Raw genomic sequence first — 21,586 nt, forward strand, 5'->3', positions numbered from 1 at the left:
TGGGCAGGGAGGGAGGCTGAGCCCTGCGCTGGCGGCAGGGGCAGGGTGAGGGACATGAGCAGGGCAGGGCCCCGTGAGATGTCACCTCCCTGCGCCAGGAGGAGCAGAGCAGAATGCAGGCAGACGTGCCTGCGTGTGATAAAAACTCGGTTTGGCCGATGGCAGCCCATCGCTTTTCCTAACGTGGGATTACAGCCCGCTCATCCAAACACCAGCCTAACATTTATGGCTGCATCAGCTCGGGCTGTCCGGGGCTCTCGCTGGGCTTGTGCGCCTCGCTGCTACCCCACGGCTGCTCCCCGGGTCCCAGCCTCCCTGTCCAAAAGTCCCTGCTCTGCCACAAAAAGCAAAAGCTGCTTTATCTGAATCCAAACCAGCTTCTCCACGTGCCCCAGAATTCCGCTCAAAACCCAAACGAGTGAGAATCTGGCTGTGCTACTATTTGGGCCTTAGCTAGTTCGCCTTAAATGGATGGATATTACATTTTCAGATCAGTTTTGTCCACTTGGAGCTCTCCCACTGGGCCTTGTTCTAATTTTGTTCCACCACAGCGTAGGCACCCCAGGGCTATTTGGGTTTTGGGGCTGGGAAATCTGGTGGCACCCAGCACCGAACAAATGGCAACGTCCCCGTCCCGACCACACCACCACGAGCCTCATCCTCCGAGGGAAAAAAAAGCCTTGGCACGGGGAGTTTCCCACTGGCAGCCGGATCAGGTCCCTAACACAATTCACCCAATTCACCCGCGGGCATGCAGCCCGGCCGGCACGGCAGCCTTGGCTTTGGGCCCCATGTGATCCTCAGCTCAATTTTATCCCTGAATTGTGCCCTACCAGTCAAATAAGGAAACACAGATAACGAGCCACTTGATAACGACTGACCAGCACGATAACCCATAAGCAGGGACGGAAAGGCATGGTTACTGCTAGCGGCGCTCTCCCTTCCTACAGCCCGAGCCGGGCGCTAAGGGCGGTAGATTTTAATAACATCTTTGATGACCCGGCGGCAGATCGGGCAGCAGGCGTTGAGCTGCTTCTTCAGCTTAAGACCGCAGGTGTTGCAGAGGCACATGTGTCCGCAGGTGTAGATCACCGTGTCCACCTCGCTGTCAAAGCAGACGGTGCATTCCCCGTTCTTGCTGCTTGATGGCTCCGGAGGGGGGAAGACGGGAGAGATGGGGGGGCTCAGGGGGGAGCTGGGAGCAGTCACTGCGAAGGAGGGGAGACAAACGAGATCGGTCAGTCAGCAGAATGGGGCGAGCCCGCCTACAACACCCTCACGTCAATTTTTTAAGGCCCACCCTTCCTCCATTAGGCTGACCAAGCGGGAAGTAACCCAGGGCTCTCCTTCAGGCTGTGGAAAACTTCCCGTTGGTTTTCTTTGCCTTCCAACTATTTCTGTTGGCCTCACAGTAGGGGTAGCATCTCCCCCCAAGCTTTCCCTGCTATCTCACACAGCCCTAGCACCCTCAACAGCCGGTGTTAAAGCCTCTGTTTGCTTCTCTCCTTACCGAGCGAAGACTCGGAGGCAGAGGACGACCTGTTGACGCTGAAGGCCATGTCCGAGTCGCTGTCGTACTGCGAGCCGCCGGGGGACCCTGAGGGCGAGACGGTCACTGGGCTGGACTGCACAGTGCCTGCAAGCACAGGAGAGAGCTCAGCCCGAGCGGGCGGATGGACGCACGGCCCCCTCTGCTGAGCCCTCGTGGTGAGCTGCTCCCACCCCGCAGAGAGCTGCTGAGCCAAGTGCTGCCCCTCAGCCCCGACAGGGGCACAGAGGTTTAGCTGGGACCTCTGGAGTCACTGCCTCCTGGACCTTGGTTTTCCTTCCGTTTGGTTCCTGTTGGTATTTCAGCCTGGTGAGCAGCTTCTGACAGCCAGTGTGGGGTGCAAGTGGACTCCCCGCAGCCCTGCTCCCTGCAGCACAGCAGCCTCAGGCTGCCGCTGTCTCAGTTTTGGGGCAGAGGCAAGAGTTTAAACAGTGAGCTCTGATCCCAGAGCTGTGGCAGCACCTGGAGAGCTTGCTGTCCGTCAGCAACATGTACTGAAACCAGAGCTGCCCTCACAAAAACCATCGCTCTTAACGAGGCAGAAGTTTAGTGCCTGTTGACTGGAATCATGGGTTTATGAAGAATGTTTCCTACACACAACTTCTTTATAAACCAGGCAGCCCCACACACAGCTGTCCCTGCCTCCTTACCTGCCACTTATGCTATCGCTCAGCTATCATCAGCCCTTTCTGGTGGCCTTACAAAGGCTGCATACATCTGTGTGACACCTACCACATCTCACTCACTCCTGTTTGCCAGCACAAGGTCAGGTCAGGAGCTGCTTACTCACATCAGTGACCACCTCGTTCTGGCAAGCAGCTCTGCTACAGGCAGCCCACTGCCCCCCTCCTGGCCCAGGACACCTCACCAGCCAGGTGCTCCCCGTTATTCTTCCTTTCAATAAGGCACTTACCCAATATTTTGAGCTGGTTGATTACACCATGGATCGTAAAAAACACCCAGAGAGACTGCGAGGTGTCCACGCACATGAGCATTCCCCGGCTGGCTCCGTTCACGCCGTGGTGCACCTCTCCGTTCGGCAGGACCATGAAGCTGAGGATGTCGCCGCTGTTGAGGACGGGGAAGGCCCGGTACACCACCCAGTACTCCTTGCGGTCCAGGAGAAAGTCCGGGTCTGCCGGGAGCTCGTTTGTCCGTAAAGTACTGGGATCACAAGAAGTGATGCCAAACGAGAGGGCCCCGTAGTAGGGCAACCCGAGGTGTCCCACTTCCACAAAGAGGCTTTCGCCGATGTGCAAGGGCCGGTCAGAAAACACCAAGGTCCTATTGCTTTCCTGCCAGTTGGTGCACGCAACCATCCGGTCCTGAGAAAAGGTGATGTCAGGGCCGCGGGTGGGGTGGAACCGCAGGTCCGTGTCCAGGAAGGCCGGGACCCCCGGGGCGCGCTGCCGCCGGTTTGGGCAGCAGGGGATGAGGTGGTTGTCGGTGGCGAGCCCCGGCACCCGGCCCAGGTTCAGGTTTGCGATTTTGGCCACCACCTGGTTGTTCTCCAGCTCGTTGTTGTTGAAGTTGGCGGAGTCGTGGCTGCTCTGCGGAAGGCAGGTGCTGAGACGGGCGGTGCTGAGGCGGGCGCTGGTCATGGTCTCCGCAAACATGCTATCTGCGAGGCAAAGCCAGCGACACGGGGCGTTAGAGACAGGGCACAACGGGCTACTCTTACCTCTGCTATTATTATTTCAGCCCAGGGATTATCTGAATTCTGCTCCTCGAATGGAAAAATTGGACGGAGGTCAGCCACGAACGAACACGGGGCTGGAGAATCCCACGAGGGGCAGGCAGCAGGGCAGGGGAACGGCTGCAACTCGGCACCAGCTGAGGAGAAACAAGAGTTGTGAAATACCCACACCACCTGCCAGCTCCTTGCTCTGCTGAACTGGGCGAAGCTGTAAAAAAACAGCCTGGTTCTGCAGATTTCTGAGCGCAGGGCTCTGACTGCTCTCAGCTGCTCCCTTCAGGAGGAAACGTCTCCCTGTCCCCACGTCCAAAGGTCCTGTGCGAGCCCAAGCTGCCACGGCGCTGGGTGAAGGAGCACAAGCATGGCTTTGTATTCCTTTCACACTCATCACTGCCTTAAACTGTGACATGTCCAGACACAGGTGAGCCCAGGAGAGGTTGTTTTACGACAAGATTTCAAGCCTTGGATCTCAGGGGTGTTCACACCACTGCAGCGATTTTGGATTGAGAATTTGTCACAAAACCTCAATGCTGCAGGTGTTAGAAAGATGATTTTTTTTTATTTTTTTTTACAGTAAGAGAGTTATTTTCCCCCTTCACAGCAAAGGGAAGGTCAGGATTCTGACTCTTAACTCACTTCCCATATTTTCACCTTGGCCATGCCAGGCCGAGGGGGGATTTCAGGATGTGGGGAGGTTCAGTGGTGTCCTTCCTTCTCCAGGACTGCCTGGGGTGCCTTGGACATTTCACTCCAGAGGGAAGGCAATAACCAGAGAAGCAAAGCCAAAACCAGTGGAAGTCAGAGTGCTGGAGCAAAGCACACTCCTCACCTCATCTTCCCAAAGACGGGGAGGTGTGAAGCATCCCAGCACCAACACTGCCAGCTACTCGGAGGAGAAAATCACTGGGGTTTTACCAAAGGAGGTAACTCCCAAATGCATCCGGCAGCAGTGAAGGAAGGGCTGCCTTAGATCAGGAGCCTGTGCAGGAGAGGCTGCCAGGGCAGTCCTGGTGGCAAGGGCATGTGGCAAGAAATGCTCCCCCAGAGGAGGAGTAAGCCACATCTGAGCTTTGTGATGCTGAAAGGTGCATTTCGTGCATCTGCATTCAGTCTGTATATCACAGCTTGCAAAATTTTGGGAGGAGTTTGAGAGACAAACACGTCTCCTAAGGCATCACCACATCTGTAGGCTGCATCCACTGATGCCCCGGGAGGCTGAGCATCGCCCTGATGCCCGGGGCAGCTTGTGGGGCTTGGTACTTTGCTCCGCAACAAGGCAGAGTACAGCAGCCCTCAGGCACAGGCTTTCGCTGAGCTCTTGGCCGCCGCAGGCAGGGCTGCAGGGAGGCGTGAGGGCAGAAATAAGCAGCATTTTGTTCTCCTAACTAATGTGCTGAGGAAGAAGGACTGCTCTGGCGAAGCAGCTGCACTTGGTCAATGCAGCAAACGCTCCCTCGCCTCTGTGATGAGCACCAGAGGCTGGAGCGCGTCACGGCTGCAATTACAGGATAAGCTACTGGTAAGGTTTAATTACGCATTTGAGGCAGAGCAGGCAGGTCAAAGTGCTGTTTATGTGGAGCGTTCTCAGCTGCAAAATAATTGGTACTGCTCTGAAGAATGCGTGGCAGGGCTGCCTGCCCACCGGCCCGTTTCATGGCGCCTGCTCGGTGTGAGGGTGGAGGCAGCAGCCCCTCGAGCTTGCCTGCTAACACCAAATCAGCTCCTAGGAGCCCCCAGGAAAGGGCAGCACTTGTATTATAAAAGGATTCCCTCTGGTATTGACCAGTTCAAAACACTCCATCTAGCCCTGAACGTGTTTGCTGTAAAAGTCACAGAGGGAAAGTGCTTCCACGGCACTCGGCTCATTAATTCAGCCTCTCTTGCAGCCTTCTGCAGGGATGGTGCCTTGTAAGGTGCAGGCAGGCACCCCCCGATTGCAGGGATCTGCTGAGGGCTGAGGGGAGATGTGCCGTGCAGTGCCCAGGGTCTCGAACTCTATTTTGCACTGTATTTTTTGATCTCTCCTCATCCTGGGCTGCAGCTGGTGCTTTGCAGGCGTGCAGTGATGCCCATGCAGAAGGGAAGGCTAAGGCAGGTTACGTCTGCAAACACAGCTTGCTGAACTGCCAAATTAGGTGGCCACCAAGGCCGAGAGCTCAGAGGGGGGCTGGGGAAGGGTGCCAGGACATGGATGGGGAATGGGTCATAATTTTCCAGTGGACTGGCAGTAGCTGGGGAAGAAAAGGGAAGCAGAGCTGCTTGTCTTTGTCTCTTCGATCCCTGGGACCCTGCTGGCAAGCAGCACCACGTTTTTCCATGCCATAGCAGCACAGCCAGCTAAGTAAAAGCTGGGGAAAGTTACACATAGAGATTTCCAACTAGCCTATCACTCAGCTGCTATAATGCACAGCCTCAGCATTTCCCATCACTGACATCTCTGAACCGTACTGCTTTTTGGACCCTCACTGCTGCCAAAAGAGAAATGATTAATTTGATGAAAAAAAAAAACAAAATTAGTTGTTCTTAAGTGTCCTGTGGAAGCAATCAACCAGAGAGATCATGCATTTTATCTCCACTGTGGAAAGAGCCACGAGCACAGCAAGCCCAGCCACACACTCACCGAGTATTTGCACTTCGTGGGTAATCCCGTAGACATCTATGAGCGCCCAGAGAGGACTGGAAACTTTAATACCACAGTGAAACAATATCGGCTCCTCGTCGTTAATACTGTAGAAGACTCTCCCGTGACGGTCAACCCAGAAGGCCAAGATATTGTCCCTGACGGCGAACCTCTCTGGCAAAGCCTTGGCCCAGTAGCCGGGCCGGGTGACCAGGTCGGGGCAGGCGTACTTTGGTATGTCGTCGGAGCTCATCTGCGAGGGGTCGTGGATGGTGAAGCCGAAGCGCAAGGCCCCGCTCCAGCCGTGGTGCACGGCCACCAGCTTCAGCCTGACCTTCTCGTAGAGGTGGATGGGCCGGTTGGTGAAGGTGACCCCGTTACAGAAGCTGTTCCTCCGCGTGGCGCGGCGCGAGTGGGCGTCCAGCCGCACGTTCTTGCCCTTGGCTTGGGAGTGGAAGCGCGGCGGCTCCGTGACGGCCAGGACCGAGCGCCTCTCATGGCTGCTGTTGGGCAGGCTGTAGTAGGGGCGGCTGGAGACGGAGCGGGTCTGGTGGCTTGTGTCTGCGGGAGAGAAAACGGCACCCGGCATGAGGGCTCGGCCCCGGCACCGCGTGCGCTCAGCCCGGGAAGCTCCGCCGCGGGCTCTCCCCGGGCAGGGCAGCGGCGTGGCGCTTTGCGCTGCTGCTCACAGGGCTCTTTAGCCTTAAAATGCCGTGCTCGGCCACAAGCTGCTCTTTGTTCCAGCAGCTTGGCCCCCAGCTTTATGCAAACATAAGGCAAATGTGGCTCGCGGGGGCAAAGGCTAGGCAGCTTCCCTCTGCGCCCTGCGCAGTTGGGCAGAGAGCATCCTTTTGTTCCCGTCAGATGCATCCGACTGCAGTCGGAAGGGCCTGATGCTCTCACTCTGGCTCCCCGTTTCCTATTTCAAGGCACGTGTGGTTAAATCATCCCGTTGGCCGGCCGGGGCCACATTCCCACAGTCTGTGAGAGTCACATTAAGATCAGAGGTGCTCAGGATGAGGGGCACGCCTCGCGTTTTTGTGCAGCCACTGGCTCCTCTCCCTTAATTTTGTTCAATGATGAACATTGCTTTTGAGCAGCGCACACACCGAGACATTTCGCAGCTGGAGCACTCCCCCTGCATCGCCAGCGTGTTCTCCCCAAGCTCCCAGCCCAGCCCCTGGTTCGGATGCCAGACCCAACAGCCCCAGGAAGGAACAGCTCATCCCGCAGAGCCTCGCCGGTACACGCAGCCTCCCGCTGGAGCTGAGAGCTCCTTGTAACCAACGCGTGTTTGCAGCTTCGCAGCACCACAGATGGCGCAGAAATCCTGCCACCCTCCCTCTACAGATGGGAGAAGGAGAATTTATGAGCGAGATCTTGCAGCACTTCAAGTCAATAGCAATTTCGAGACCGATTTCGGGAAAAAGCAGATTTGAGGCCTAAAGTGAAGTTCACAGAGGCGTGAAGCAGGAATGAAAAAAAAAAAAAGAAAAAAAAAAAAGAAAAAAAACACTTCTAATCTTAAGCCTTAGCTGTCAGTTCCCCGAGGCAGAGATGCTCCCTCCTGCACAGCCCCAAATGCAGTGGGACCAGGCTCCCCTGCGACCACCACCACGGGGCTACCCTCACTTCAGCTGGGACTGTTTCAGCAGGGAAAAACCCAGAAGGCAGCGAGAAGCTGGGGCTTGAATTTGTGGCTGGCATCAATGAAGGCATTTGGGAAGTAATCCCCATCTTTGTGTCTGCAGGAGGAGCAGGGCAGGAGCTGAGCATTGCATTATCCATCTGCGACAGGAGCCGAAGAGCTGAGGCTGGCAGCTCCTGCTTCCACCGAGCAAACGGGGCAGTCCTGAATTACGACAGGAACACGCAGAGGCTAAAGAAAAGGGCCTTTGTGTGCGCTTTGTTCGACCTGCACGTGACTGTGAACCACTCATCCTGCTGTGCACCAACGTGAGCAAACACCACCCTGCCCTCCTGCCTGCGGGGGCTTCACCCCTCCAGTGCCAAGGCCAAGAAAGCAGCGACCTGGGGGACATGGGCAGGAGACAGCCCCCGGCTGCTGCATCCCACGGTGCCATTCTCACTGCCACCCACAGCAAAGGGGCTGCAGGAGCCCCTTCTCTCCCCAGTTCCCAGCAGAGAGCTCAGGCCTTTGCCTCCCAAAAACCAGAGGCCCAGAAGATGCCACCCGCTGCTCCCGTGGGTGCTGCTCCGCGGGGCTGCCTGCAAATGGTGCCGGCAAGCCGTGCCGCCGCGCAGGAGCCGCCGCTCTTCTGGCTGTGCCTGCACTCACCTGCTCCTCCTGGATCCGTGGGGCCTTCAAGCCAAAAAATGATTAAAAATATGAAATTAATTTGATCTTAATTAATTAATTAATTTGATCTTAGGCAGAGTTTTAATTTCTGGTGGTGCTCCCAGGACAGGCTCCGAGGTGCCCAGGGGCTGCGTGCAGGGACGGTGAGGGCGCGCGGAGGACAGAGGGTGCAGGGGGCACCCCCCTCCAGCTGCTTCCCACCTGCCCTGCCAGAAAGCAACCTCAGGACAGTGTTGGGTTTTATTTTTGTTTGTTTTTCTGGTGTTTTGTTTTTTCAAAACAGGAAAGCATATTGTGACTAAACAATAGGAAAGCCTGCAGGAGGAAATGCAGGGAGCGTTTATTTATAACGCCGCTCCCCCGGCACGAACACCTGCCGGCTGCCACCAGCACCAGAGCCTGACACAACCCGCGGCAGGGGAGGCACGGCCTTCCCACCGAAACCTGCTCAGCGCCGCACTCGGGCATGTGTTTTACTCATTATGTACCGAAGGGGACGAGGCAAGCTCAGCAGGATGTTTGTGCCTCTGAATTGCCCTCGTCTGCAGCTCAGCTTTCAGGGTTAGGCTCGCCTTTCAGGCCCTCTGCTAGTGCTCTAATCCCCGCTGAACCTCCCCTCTCCTGCCTGGGCTTTCCCACCCAAAAACTTGTCAGAGGGGGAACAACAGCCAAACCCGGGGCAGAAACACCACCCGATGGTGCCTCGATGCCGAGATGGGCAGTCAGGAGCTACGCCAACTCCTCCTTCAGCTCCAAGGCACCTACAACGCTCTGAGCAAGTCCTTTCTTCTCCTTATGCCTCACTTCCCTGTCTAAAAGAGAGAACCTGCATCCCTCCAGCCCGCGGGAAGCCAGGAGGACCCAAATGGTGAGGCTCTCGGATGCTGCACTCCCTGAATCACCACTCAGTCCCAGGCCATTGGATGGGACACGAAGCACCGGGCACGCCTGGGTGCTGCCCTGAGCTCCCATCCAGTGTTTTGCTGCTTTTTGTGCTGGAGTTTTTTCTGCTTTTCCTTTCTGCTCTCACCAGCCGCACATGGCAGCCACATTTGTTTCTTAGGTTGCGCTGACCTTTGGAGATTTTTTTTTTTAAACACGCGTTTTGCATGTCAAAAAGCTACAGCAGGCAAACCCTGGACAAACTCCACATATGTGTCACGGCTCCAGTTCTAAAAATACATTTAGAAAACACATTTTTTTCACCCGTTTGTTCACGGCATCAGGTCTGCTGCAGCACGGTACCCTCCCTGAGAGCAGCAGGTGAAATTCAGAGCCAGAGCTCTCTGAAAGCTGCTGCTGTGCAGGGCACGAGGCTGGGCAGCTGGCTGGGAGCTGACCCCAATGCTGCCTGACCTGGCCCCATGCAGCCAGCCCAGCAGGGCGGCAGGAGCAGTGCGAGGAAGAGGAAGAAAAGGCAGAGGAAGAAAATGATGAGGGAGGAAAGGAGGAGGAGGGCACCGTGCTCCTGGAGTGCCGTGCGTAACCCCAGGGTCAGCACTGACTGTACAACCGCGGCGTCAAGAGGTGTTCGCTGCGCCCCGTGTCCCTTTCCTTGGGACCCGGGGATAAATCCATGACAAGCAAAGCACAGGATCACAGGGCAAGCAAGATACAGGCCAGCCAGGTGCCGAACAGGAACACAGACAGGATGAAGGGGGATGTAAGGGGAACTGCAATCCCTGGGAGCAGTCCCGGTGGTAGCAGCTGGCAGAGCACGGCGTGGTGCCCCGTGGTGTGCGCACGTGGACAGCCAAGGCCGAAGGGTGGCATGCAGCGTGGCATTGACCCACTAACGCTCACTGCACGAGAGAAAAGGAACCCACCCCACGCCCCGTGCCTTATCTTTACGGCCGTCTCTCTATCAGCAGCATTACAACTTTTTCCTACGACACTAGACAGCTGGGGCGCCGCTGCAACAGCCCCGTTGAACATTAAACCAGCCTCCTGGAGAGCAGGGGCAAGGTGGCTTTGGCTTTCAAGCAGGAAAATCCCAACAGGCCGGGACGATGCGGTCACATTTCACGCACCCAGGGCACTCCAGCAGTTCCGCCCTCACAGACCCAAAGGCGAGCACGGAGCAGCAGGAGCGGGGTCGGTGCCGCGCTCGCCCCGCTGCGCGTTGAACAAAGCCCAGCCCCGTGCTGCCCCGGCGTGATCTTATCTGCTGAGAACAAGAGATAAAAATCTGTTCACATATAAATTTAGCCCTCTGCCTAGACGGTGTGTTTTGCTGGCGCTTGGGTTTCATGTTTTAATATGAAAAACGTGTCGGAGCTCTCTGGGAAGTGCCGGCTTTGATGTATTCCACGCTCGGCGGGGTGAGTTTGCAGCCAGGCTACCAACGGCACCGCACGGCGGCTGCATGAATCCCGCCTCGTTTCCAGACATCCTGGTGGTTCAAACATGCACCCATTGGAAAACACAACCGTACAATTAATAAATAGCCCCATTTAAAGCCCTGTGGTTTGCGTGACCAGTCCAGAGCCCTGCTTTGACAGAGGTTTCCCTGCCTGTGCCTCTAACCCCAGACAGATTTCCAGCCAGTTAAAAAATCCACACAGCTCGCTTGCGACAGAGTGAGATAGAAACTGAGGTGTAAGGGAGATGTAAGAGCCTGGAGAGAATCGCAGGAAACATGGCTTTGGTGACATTTTCTACGAGACTAACTTGGGAAGGAGGGGAGAGGAGAGGAGACACGTTTCTCACAGAGCATAACTACCTGGCGAGGCAGGCACCTTGTGTGCTGTGGGGAGCTCCTGCAAACTCAACGCATGACCATGCCAGCTGAAAAGCAGCAGGGAAAGAGCGGTTGCCTTGGCAGGAAAACAACCCCAGGCCCTTGCTCTCCCAGTTCACCGAACACCACGTAACAACGGCAGCATCGGAGCCAGAAAACCAAATGTGCAGCTAAAGCACCACCGTCAACCTCCATGTTGCACCAGCTGGCTCAAAGCAGAAAATAAACCATGGCAGAAGGCCTGCCCCAAGGCTGAAAGGTGCTGACAAAACCCTTCCCTGAGCAAGAAGCCATCACCCAGCCCCAGGACTCGGCCGTGCAGGAACCTCTCCGAGGCCACGTCCCCACCTGGCAGCTCCGGCACGAAGAGCGAGCGCATCCAAGGCTCGCAGCGCTGCCGGCACGTGCTGGTAAGGTCAGGCTCATCCAGACAGGCTGGAAATCAGCAAAACATCAGCACATCGTCCCCAGGTAATCAGAAACACCCTCTCTAACAGGGACATATCACTTCTTCATTCCTTCTCTGTCCCTGGATCTTTACGTCTCTTTGCCTTTTTGCCTCCCTACCGTAACAAGCACAGAGCAGTTTCCTTCTGTCCGGTGCCTTCAAGAGTTTCCACGCCTCGCCATTGCCTTCTTTTATTGAGGCTGAAGGTGTTTGGCCCTTAAACTTGGCCACAGACTTGCTTTAGTTTGAATTAAATAAATCTTTTCATCACCTGCAAATGAAAGACCATTTAAACTCCAAAAACAACAACAACAACAACAACAACAAAAACTGAATAGCATTTCCTAATCTGGAACCAAATGAAAAGATATTTTGACCTACAGGTGGTTTTATTTATTTATTTATCGCCTTGCACAGGTGAGACAGCCAAGAAACTGTCTCCTGGTGGTAAAGGAAAGCAAGCCTGATACATCCAAAGCCAGGCTTTGATGGTGCTGCATTTTCAGAAGAGTTTCTGCTATCCCACAGGGTCTGCTATCCCCAAATCTCCCGACGGGCCTGCAAGTACAGGGGAGCCCCCTGCACTCCCCTCCGTTCTCTCCTGTTTTACCTCCCATTGTGCACGCATGAATTCCACTGCAAAGTTGGCCCCCTCTTTGTTACGGGTTTTTAGTTCTCCTGCATATAAATAGCTCCACGAACACACAGAAGCCAGCGATCAGGCAGGGAAGCAATCTCCTCTCCCCCGTACGATTAGCAAATCTGGGTCAATGAGTCTGCAACTCTAGTAACAAATTCGTAGACTCGGTTAATGAGAGACAGAGCAAGAGCGAGCGGGAGAGAGATGGAGGAAAGGCAGGGGTCGTGGCGTAATCCCCGCTTAAGTCCTTCGGTGCGAGCGATGAAAGCAGCTGCAGGACGGGTGGGGAGCCTTGGGAGCGTGGCCCCGGCACCCAGAGCTGTGCTGCTGGGAAGGCCACGCTCAAGAGCCAAGAAAGAGCTCAAGGAGCCTTTGAGGGATGTCGGGGATTTGAAAGTCATGAAACGCGGGATGCAAAACTAGACGGAACGTTTGTCTCCTGGCCAAAGATAAAAACACCTTGTCAAAACCAACGGAGCAGCCACTCTTACTATAAATAACTCCTACAGGGAATGCTTGGACTGTGTCCACTAATAAAATAAATAAATAATAATAAAAATAAAGAAAGAAATGAAATGAAGCGTGTGGTTTCATACACCAGGAGCACAAACCTTCCTCCTCGATGCATCATCTGCTTGCACAATTGTTCCCCTTTTTTATAAAGCTGAGGGTACCGCGGGGAGAGCAAAGGGCTGCCGCGCTCACTTCATCTCCTAATCCTGAGCTCAGAGCCCACGGCACAATTTTGGGAAGCGATCAAAAGCGCAAAGAAATAAGCAGCGGACAGCTGTTTGAGCAACTCCGCAAACGCTTCCCGACTGCTGCGCTAGCAAACTAAATATTTTCCAAGCCTAACTGCTCGGCTTGTCAGCCAGCAATTAAAGCACGGATCGCTGGGATTTATGATTTTCCCTGCTCTCCAGGAGCAGGCAGCACAGCGCAGGACAAGGCACTGCAAGCCCCAGCACTGCTGGGCACACGGGGCTGTGATCTCAGCCGGGGACCCAGGGAGGGAGGAGAGGGGCAGAGGGGTGGAAAACCCTCGGGTTCTCTGCAGCCGTCGGGTTCTGCTTTGGTTGCATACAGAAATGGGGTATTAGTGCCCCATTAATTGGGGTGCTTTCATCTCTACTGGCTGCTCCTACGGTCATTAGAGGAGAGGACTTCTGACCATGCAGCATGGCTCAAACACGGATTTTCACAGAGATATTCTTAATTCATGGGCTGTGGTGTCCCCAGGGTCTGTCTGACAGACACAGACTGCAAACACAGCCTGAGTGCTACCCCAGGACCCACAGCACGCCACCAGTGGGGCTGGGGGGCTGCTGTGCCCCCAGGGAGGACCCCTTGTTGTGTCCGTGGGACATCCCTCGTGTGTTACTGCACGGGATCCTCGTTAGAGTACAGCTTATAGACCAAAAATGATCCTGGGTTTGTCTCCTCGTCCCCAGCTTCTCTCCATTCATTAATTCCTGGCTTCCAAGACTTTCTTTTTCTCCTACAAACAGCACGAACAGCTCAGAAATGTTGTTCAGAGCGATGCTCTGTGTTTAAAACCCATCATTTTAAGGGTTTTTCCTTTCCCCGAGCACGGCAGCGATGTGTTGCAGAGCTAGGAGAGGATGAGATGGGTGGCATCACTGACACTGACGGTGTCAGGGGCTTCCACCAAGCCCCTTTCCTTCTGACCAGCTGCACGGGGATTTATAAATAGTGGCCACGTCGTTCCCATGTTCGTGGCTTTTAATGAAACTGGAGAATGAAATGCATTCCCTGTTAGCATCCTCACTGCAGCGATTTTATCCCATGGCGGCGTTTCAACCCAGGGCTCACGGGAAGAGCGCTGTAGCTCGGCACATCCTTTCCATCAACCTATCGACGTAGGAACAAAAAGGGGGAAAGAATTTTGTTGTCCCTGACGCAGGAAACCCACCCAGCCCCTGCAGACACACGGGGAGGGCAGCTGGTGGAACAGGAAGAAAAAAACCACGTGAGGAGCAGAAGAGGTGGCTGAGCCTCACTTCTGGTCCCGTTGCTCTCTGCAAACACCCTCCGAGCCAGTGCTCACATTGCCTTTACCACTCTCAATCCGGACCGTACACAATTTACGTCGATTCCTTCCCAAAAGGCTGTTGGAGAGGGGCCAGCACCCGAGCCGTGGGACCCATGGAGGTGCGCTGCGAGCCAAGGGCGCCTTCTGCTCGCGGTGCAAACGGGAGGAAACCTGCACGGGAGCACCAAAATGTTTCGCAGGCTGCATGGGAAGAAAAACTGCAGATGAAGAGAGAGCTTGGCGTGATGTTCCGGGAGCAGAGAGGAGAGCTGGGCCGTTCATTCAGGCTTTCAGCTTTTTCCAAGAAATGCTCATGATACAGGGGACAAACCTGCTATTTTTCTTTGCTTCAGATTTCTTGCAGAAGCCGCTGCCGTCTTTATCTCCTCTCCACACAGCAGTTGTAAGGTTTGTTTTGTGTGTGTGTGTGTGTGTTTTTTTTTCCTCCTAATTACAACTTCTCTACAGACAGAGGACAGGGAAGAATTCAGTTAAAAGCAAAACCGATGGAGCTATTTGAGTCCCACCAGGGATGGATAACCAGAGAGCCATTCGACATAACAGTGGCACCCAAGGAGGGCTTTGGATCTGTCCTAAGGGAGCCGCAAAACCACAGGGAAAGGGGAAAAAAAGGCCTCTAGGAAGATGTGCTTTCCAGCAGCCCTGCTCCCAAGATGGTGCAGCATTTTTAAACGCTGTCCATAGTTCCCTTTGTATTTACACACAGTTTAAACAGTGATCTGGCAGGGAGAGGGGAAAATGCTCTGGGAGGAACGCATGGCTGAGGAAGCTAAATAAAGAAGTGGCCAGGTCTTCAATCATCCTATATTTTATATATACAAAGGCTGTGATTCCACTAAGCTTTTCAGAAACAATATGTAAAGAATCCAAAACAGGGCAAAGGGATGGGAATAACTGGTTATAATTAAATGGAGGAGGGGGGAGCACAGCTCCTCCGCTCTGCCAGGAGAGCTCCCCTGCAGGAATCGCAAGGCACAGAGGGGATTTCGGTGGTGGGAGCTCTGGCAAACTACAGGCAACCCACCGTGGGGTTTGGATGGTGGGTCTAACCCAGGGTGAGCACCAGGGACCCCATCAGGGAGCTCTAAGACAAGGCTGCTATCAACCAAACCCTTTCCAAGCCACCCAAAGGGCTGAGAGCATCACATCCAAGCAGCTTTCCATGCTCACAGCTCCCATCCAGCACTGCCTCTCCTGCCCCGGCGTTCCCCCAGTGCGGGTGTTTCCTACCCAAATGTGCACCCCGTGCTTCCAGCTAGCTCACACGAGCATGGCTTTCTGGGCTGCATCTCAGCAGTTTGTGTTCTCCCATTCCTTCCGCTTCTGCAGCACGGCAATGCACAGGGGAGGGCCCTGCTCGTCCACACTGTTCTCGTTTCTTCTTCCTTCACCCCTATTTTCTCAAGTCATTTACTGTCATTGCAGTTTTCCATGATTTTCCTGATTTCATCACCGCTGGAAAGCAGGCTAATTTGTTAATTATTTTTGGAGTTCTTCCATCCAAGCTAAGGATTCTTTTCCCCTTTTTTCAATTTCTTTTTTTATAATGGGTCTTTTCCTTGCCTCTTTTTGCAACAGCTTTTTTTTTTTTTTTATGGCAGCATTCCCAACTGTTCAGATCCTCTTCTCTACTCGAAGACAGGGCTTGGGTTAAACCACAGCCCCAGGACTGGAGAGATGGGTTCAGCACACCACCAAACTTCAGCTTTGCAGGAAAAGCTCCTGCAATGCCACTGCAGACGGTCACGATGTCAGGGATAAGGAGACTTAGTGCTGGAGGATCCTTTCGGATACCACAAGCAATGTAATTCTGAATACAAGGAATAGCTCACATAGCTTGCTACACCGTGATTCTGCAGTGTTTTCCTTAATTTTACAGGTCTTTTGCTGAATATTTGACCTTCTCATCACAATCATGCAGATGGGACTTCACCCTGTTAGTGTGCAGTCCAACCTGCACAATTTTTGTACATTTATTGATGGCTGTTTTAGTTAATGCTCAGATGAAGATAGAGCTTTTTCCAAATACACGGCATCCGCGGCATCTTCAGAAGAAAAGCCAAAAAGAAAGAAACAAAAAAAGGAGCGTTCTTTGCTGGTCCAGAAGCAGAGGAAAACATTCCACCAAAAAGGACACATCCTTTTTTCCTGGGTTGAAGCTTTCTGCAATGCACAGTTTTCTGCTGTGCTACAAAGCCAGGTTGAGAGATGCTGGCGGGTTGTGCAACACTTGGCTGCTGCGTGGCTGAGCTGTGAGATCCTTTTCCACGGTATTTACAGGAATTAATAAGAGGAAACAAGAGCCACTTCAAGACATTAAACTGTCCAAACAAAAGAAAATACAGTCATACCATTACTGGACACACAATGACCTCAGCCCCTTTCTGCAGCTCAAATGTCTTCAATTATTTCAACACAAGAAGGATTTGAGCAAGAGAGGTTTATTTTTAAACCTCCGTGTCAATCTTCTTAACGCCAGCGGGATTTGATCCCAGCACACCTCAGTCAACATTTTTCTCCCGTTGCTCTTCCTTCTGCACCGCAGCCAGCAGACGACAAAGTCAGGTGAATCCGGAGCTGGGAGGCATTTCCTTGCACTGCTGAAGATAAAAGCCAACTTTTCTTGGGGAAAAAAAAAAAATAATAAAAAAAAGGCCAAAGCACTTCATTGCTCCTTCCCTCAAAGGAAGGAATGGCTCCCAGGAGATGGGGGCTGATGTGTGAATTATCCAGCAAACAAACAGCCTCAAAAGTGATCCCACGCGGACGCTTGCCTGGCAGGGGAGGAGCAGGCAGAGCAAAGCACTGCTTTTTGTCACTTTTTCCCACCTTTTTGAAGTGGAGCTTGGACCATCATCCAGCCGAGCATGCTCGGTCAGTAACTTCAAAGAGTTTGCCACGGAGATGCGAGCTGCTGTGGTTTTTATGGCTGGTTTAAGGTTTTTTGTATTCTTCCTAGATAGCTTACACCGATAAAATCCCACTGTATGGCCAACCGGCACACTCCTCACTAACTGTGGAGCTGAAAATTTTAGAAACCCTGACCAAAACAACACAAACAGCTGTCCAAAACCTCCAGTTTCCACCCAGATGGCTCTTGTTTCAATTGGCAGAGTCACACTTTAATTCAGAGTCGGTCGCTGGCCCAGTTTGGATGTGCTTGGAAAAACACACCTATAAATCACAAGTGAGAAACTGTGGAGGGAAAGAATTTGTTTCTCTTTGGGTGGTTCGTTTGGTTAGTTTTTGTTGTCGTTTTTTTTTAATTTTACTGCGGAGCACAGCTTTATTAGCAGACAAAAGCTCCACGATGGTGTGCTGACAGCCGAGAGCCTCTGCTGGTTGCGGCCACAAGAAGCCCAGGCAGCAGCACGGCTACGCGCCATCCCGTGGCTTCTTCCAAGCACGTGGCACCATGCTGTGTGATGCTCCCAGGGGCTTCTGAGCTGCAAACACGTGGAAAAAGGGATGCCAAATGTAGGGAAAGACCCGATGCACCAAAACGGACCCACGTGGGGGCTCTCCCCCAGCCCCGAATGCTTAGGACGCTTGGTGTAACCGGTGCCACCGCTCCCAGAGCAGCGTCTTGGCATCCCCAGGCTGCTCTCGTTTGGGAAGCAGTGTCGAGAGATGCAGGGAAACCTCTTGTAAGCAGCGTGTCCCCCGCAGCGACCCGCTGCTGGCAGAGGAAGGGGAGCGCCCGGCTTCCCCCACGCCTCCCCGCGCGTCCCCCCGCGCCCGCCCAGCCCCTGCCAGCACATCGAGGAATTGGCTTCAGCTGAGCCGGATTGCACTCGAGATGTCTAAAAATAGCGTTGAAAATCATCTCGGTGGCAGTGGCCAACGTCTGCCCTGGCACAGCTCCGCCAGGGAGCTGCGGTGGCCAGAGGTGACGTTGGTGGCACCGCTCCATGGAGGGCTTCCAGCAGCGGCACGCGCCGCGCGGCCCCCCGCAAGGTGTGCTCGCACCGCTCCCGGGGGACACCTGCGTGTAGCACCCGTAGCCAGAGAAGCTGCTGGAGCTGGGAGAGGTGCTCAAAGTGCTGGTTCCCAACCAGAAAATCCTCTCATTAGCACCACTGCAGTGTTTTTTTTTTAAGACAGAGCCCAGGACCAGCAAACCCGGTCCGTTTGGGGATGTTTTCGGCTCTGCCCCCTGTGCACGCAGAGCTCGGTGAGGCCAAGACAGCACCATCTCCTAACTCACCCCTTTAGGCTTCTCTGGGCCACCCAGCAAGGCAGGATCAGCAGCAGAAACTTTTAATGATTGTAAAGCACCAGAAGCCCTCATCTGGCCACAAGCAGTGCCACAGGGCCACACAGCAGCTCCCCAGCTGCGGGGCTCCTTGTGCTCAGAGATCCTGTCCGTGAGATGCTGCCATGGGGCCCCTTACCAGCTCCAGGAGGTGCCCAGCAAGGAGGGGGTGGCCCCAGCCATGACACATCCCAGTCCAAGCCACTGGGCAGCCCCCTGTCCTTTGGCACGGGGACAGGAGTCCTGCAGCGCTGTTCCCGGCCGGCGTCTGTGCCCCCGACCATGCCCATTGCTCCGTCCTTCTCATCTGCCTCCTGTCGACACCTCATTTCCCCTAGCTCTAACCACTGATTTGGAGTATCTTCTGCGTGGGCAGGGCTGGCCCACGGTGTTTGGGATGGGGGGATGTCCTCCTCTTTCTCAGAATTAACCATCCCCACTGGGGAAAGCCCCGGTGGAGCGCATGCCCCCAGGGTGGTGGGGGGCAGAGAAAGGACGGAGCTCAGCCAGCAGCTCTGCCCTGAGATCCCCCAGAGTCCTGGGGTCGCTCCCCAAGGAGTGCCACATTTCCACCCCGCAAGGTGTGGTGAGCTGTGAGGCAGCATCGCTCCCTTCAGCAACTCATCCTTCATTTCCACAGACAGACACAAGCCAAAACTCATACTCCCGACGCCGGTGCTAGCCCCAGGGAGAAAAGGGTATGAAAAAGATAGGGCTTTGGGAAGAGCGTTGGCTTGGCAGGGCAGGTGATGAGTCTGCTGTGATGAAGGATGGCTGGAGATGCAACAGCTCCAAAGCAATGTCCTGGCTCAGCACAGGAACAGCAGCACAGAAAGGGAAAGCATCCTGGGCACTGACCCACTTAACGCTCCTCCCCATCACCTTGGGTTCATTTAGAAGCTGTTGGAAGGGCAAGAGGCAGGGAGCAAATCAGGGAGGGAAAATAAATGGCCACGGGCCAAAGGCACGGGGGAAAAGCTCCCCCCTTCTGAAACTCATACCATTAAGCTCAAAGGCAAACCCACGAGACTGGCAAAGGGCTGCCTGACACGGCTCACCGACTGATCCTGCCGGCGTGCCCGCGGGTTTCGGTGTTTACAGCAGTACGGGTTTTTTTGCACGGCTGTATAAACATTTACCAAATAGGAAAGGGTATAAAAAGATGTTTTGAAAATAGTTTGTTTGAAAATGCGAAGCGGTTTTGACCTCCCTGCAAGGAGCATACCTCTGCCCTCTCGGGATGGCCAGCTGGATGCTTGAAGAGGGTGGAAGAGATAGTAAACATCTCCGGGGAGCTTGGAAGCAAATTCTTGTTTTTGTTTTGCTTCTAAAGATAGCTTTTAACATTTCTAAGAGCAAGAGAGGTTTCACAATAAACACGGTACCTTGAAACCCAGTTTTGAAACAGGGCTAATTTTTAGTGCAAAGGATTTTTCGAAGAGGAAAACGCAAGCACGTGGCTGAAGTGACAAACTCCAGCTGCTTCCCATGGGGCCGGCGTTTCAGGGAGAACGAGCTCCCCGAGGTGTTTTACCAACCAAGCCTCCCAGCATCCTTGTCAGGCAGATGAGTCTTATTCGGGTACCAGATCCCAAACTGGAGCAGAGGGAAGGGATTTCCCAGTTCATCCTGGGAGCCTGCAGCAGAGGAGGGAGCTCAGAGCCGTGGGGATCCCCAGCCCTGGCTCCCCCATCACACAAAGGGGAAGGAACCTGCGGGGCTGTTAGGAAGTGCTGAGAGCCGTCACAGCGCTTATTTGGGAGAAAAAGGGACTGTTTCGGCCAAGTCCTTAATTACAAACATCACACCAGTGAAGTTCTGAAGCTCGGTTCGTAATTACCGAAGCTCTCCTTGTTCTGCTCAGCGCCATCAAACTGCAGCCAGCATCTGTCAATCTGATGATGGTGTCGTTAAATGGGGGAGAAAAAAAAAAAACGCTGTTCCCTCTCACCTACAAAGAAACTGTCTGTGCCTTGTAATTTGTTGCCTTCATAAATTTAATTTACTTGAGCTTTCCTTCCTCGATTTGGCTGGTCAAGTCAAACCATAAAGATTATTCATGGAAAAGCAACCATAGCTGGTTACTAGGATACAAAAAATCGCTCGGTACATTTCTCCAATGAATAATCCCAGCAGAACACACGCCAATTCAATAAATTATGAATTTCTCTTTCTCTTTTGAATAAACAGTGGGGTTGCAGAGGCATTTCTTGGAACCTTTTAAAATAAATTGGCCCCTTAATTTCTATGCGATCGCAAAACAAACAGAAGCGATAGCCCAGCCTTGCAGGTGAGCTGCATCCTTTGTCTAGACATGGGAGTTATTTTGGAAGCAAGCAGGGTGCAAAGGGACAGCAGATCCATTATTGCCACTATCTGTGTGCCGACGCTGGCATTTGGCACGCTCACGTGCCTTTCCGGAGCGGGTAACGTAAGCAGTCGACTGAGCTCGTTTGGAAGGAGACATTCGTGTTTCAGAAAAATCTCTCGTTCTGCACAATTCCATGTAGGCAAAAGGTCTTACATGAAATAGCTGAGCCTGCAAGGTGAGGTGAGAGAGACGTTTTCCTACATAAGGTGGCAGCTGCTGAGCTGGTCGCTGGGAGGCCAGCAGCCCCACAGCATCCCCACGGATCAAACGCTGACCCAAGTGTGCTCTGACCACGGCTGCCCCAAAGGGTCTGGCACTCAGACCTTCCTGCAAACAACACCCAAAATCAGGGCATCGATTCTGGACACTTAACGGCATTTGGTCTTTCTCCGCACGTCTGCTCTCGATGCTCATCCTGTGGGTTTCGCCCCTCTGCTGGCAGGGGGCTCGCTGTGCCGGGCCCATTCCTGTACCTGTGTCCCCAGCCCTGCTGGCACACGGTGGCGTTTGCCATGCTCTGGAGAAACCCTGCTGCAGACTGGCAGGTAGAAGTCAGGTCCTTTAAGCACTTTGTGAAGTTTGTCCCCATGAACCGCCGTACGGCAGTGAGCGCTGCTTTGTGAGCCAGCACAATGGACACCGCGCAGTACCCCGGGTGATGATCTTATCACCAAACATGAAGCAACAGCCAGCTGGTAAATGATCTCAGGGTTTGGACTTAGAAACCCTTTCACTTAGCAGGATGAAGTAATTGGGAGTTTTGGATGGCACGCTGGGGAAAGCACCGCCAAAGAGCCCCTCGTCAAGGCACCCCTTGGGCGCAGATACCAGCAGTGGCTCCAAGCCCACCCTCGTCCCCATGGGCCCAGCCCC

At 54.0% G+C, this 21,586-nt stretch overlaps 1 protein-coding gene across 3 annotated transcripts in view; it reads right to left on the reverse strand.

Moving 5' to 3' along the window:
- Window positions 1-963: 963 nt before the first annotated feature.
- Window positions 964-21,586, reverse strand: part of NEURL1B (neuralized E3 ubiquitin protein ligase 1B) — a gene marked incomplete at both ends in the record, with an annotated part of 113,874 nt that continues 93,251 nt past the window's right edge. For all 3 annotated transcript variants that reach the window (XM_084295295.1, XM_084295293.1, XM_084295294.1), the window contains 4 exons: window positions 964-1,208; window positions 1,511-1,636; window positions 2,463-3,170; window positions 5,866-6,426. In XM_084295295.1, the coding sequence (XP_084151421.1) occupies window positions 964-1,208; window positions 1,511-1,636; window positions 2,463-3,170; window positions 5,866-6,426 (1,640 nt within the window). The remainder of the gene's footprint in view (window positions 1,209-1,510; window positions 1,637-2,462; window positions 3,171-5,865; window positions 6,427-21,586) is intronic.

Source organism: Netta rufina (assembly GCF_964035555.1).
Source record: "Netta rufina genome assembly, chromosome: 14".
NCBI classification, from domain to species: Eukaryota; Metazoa; Chordata; class Aves; order Anseriformes; family Anatidae; genus Netta; species Netta rufina.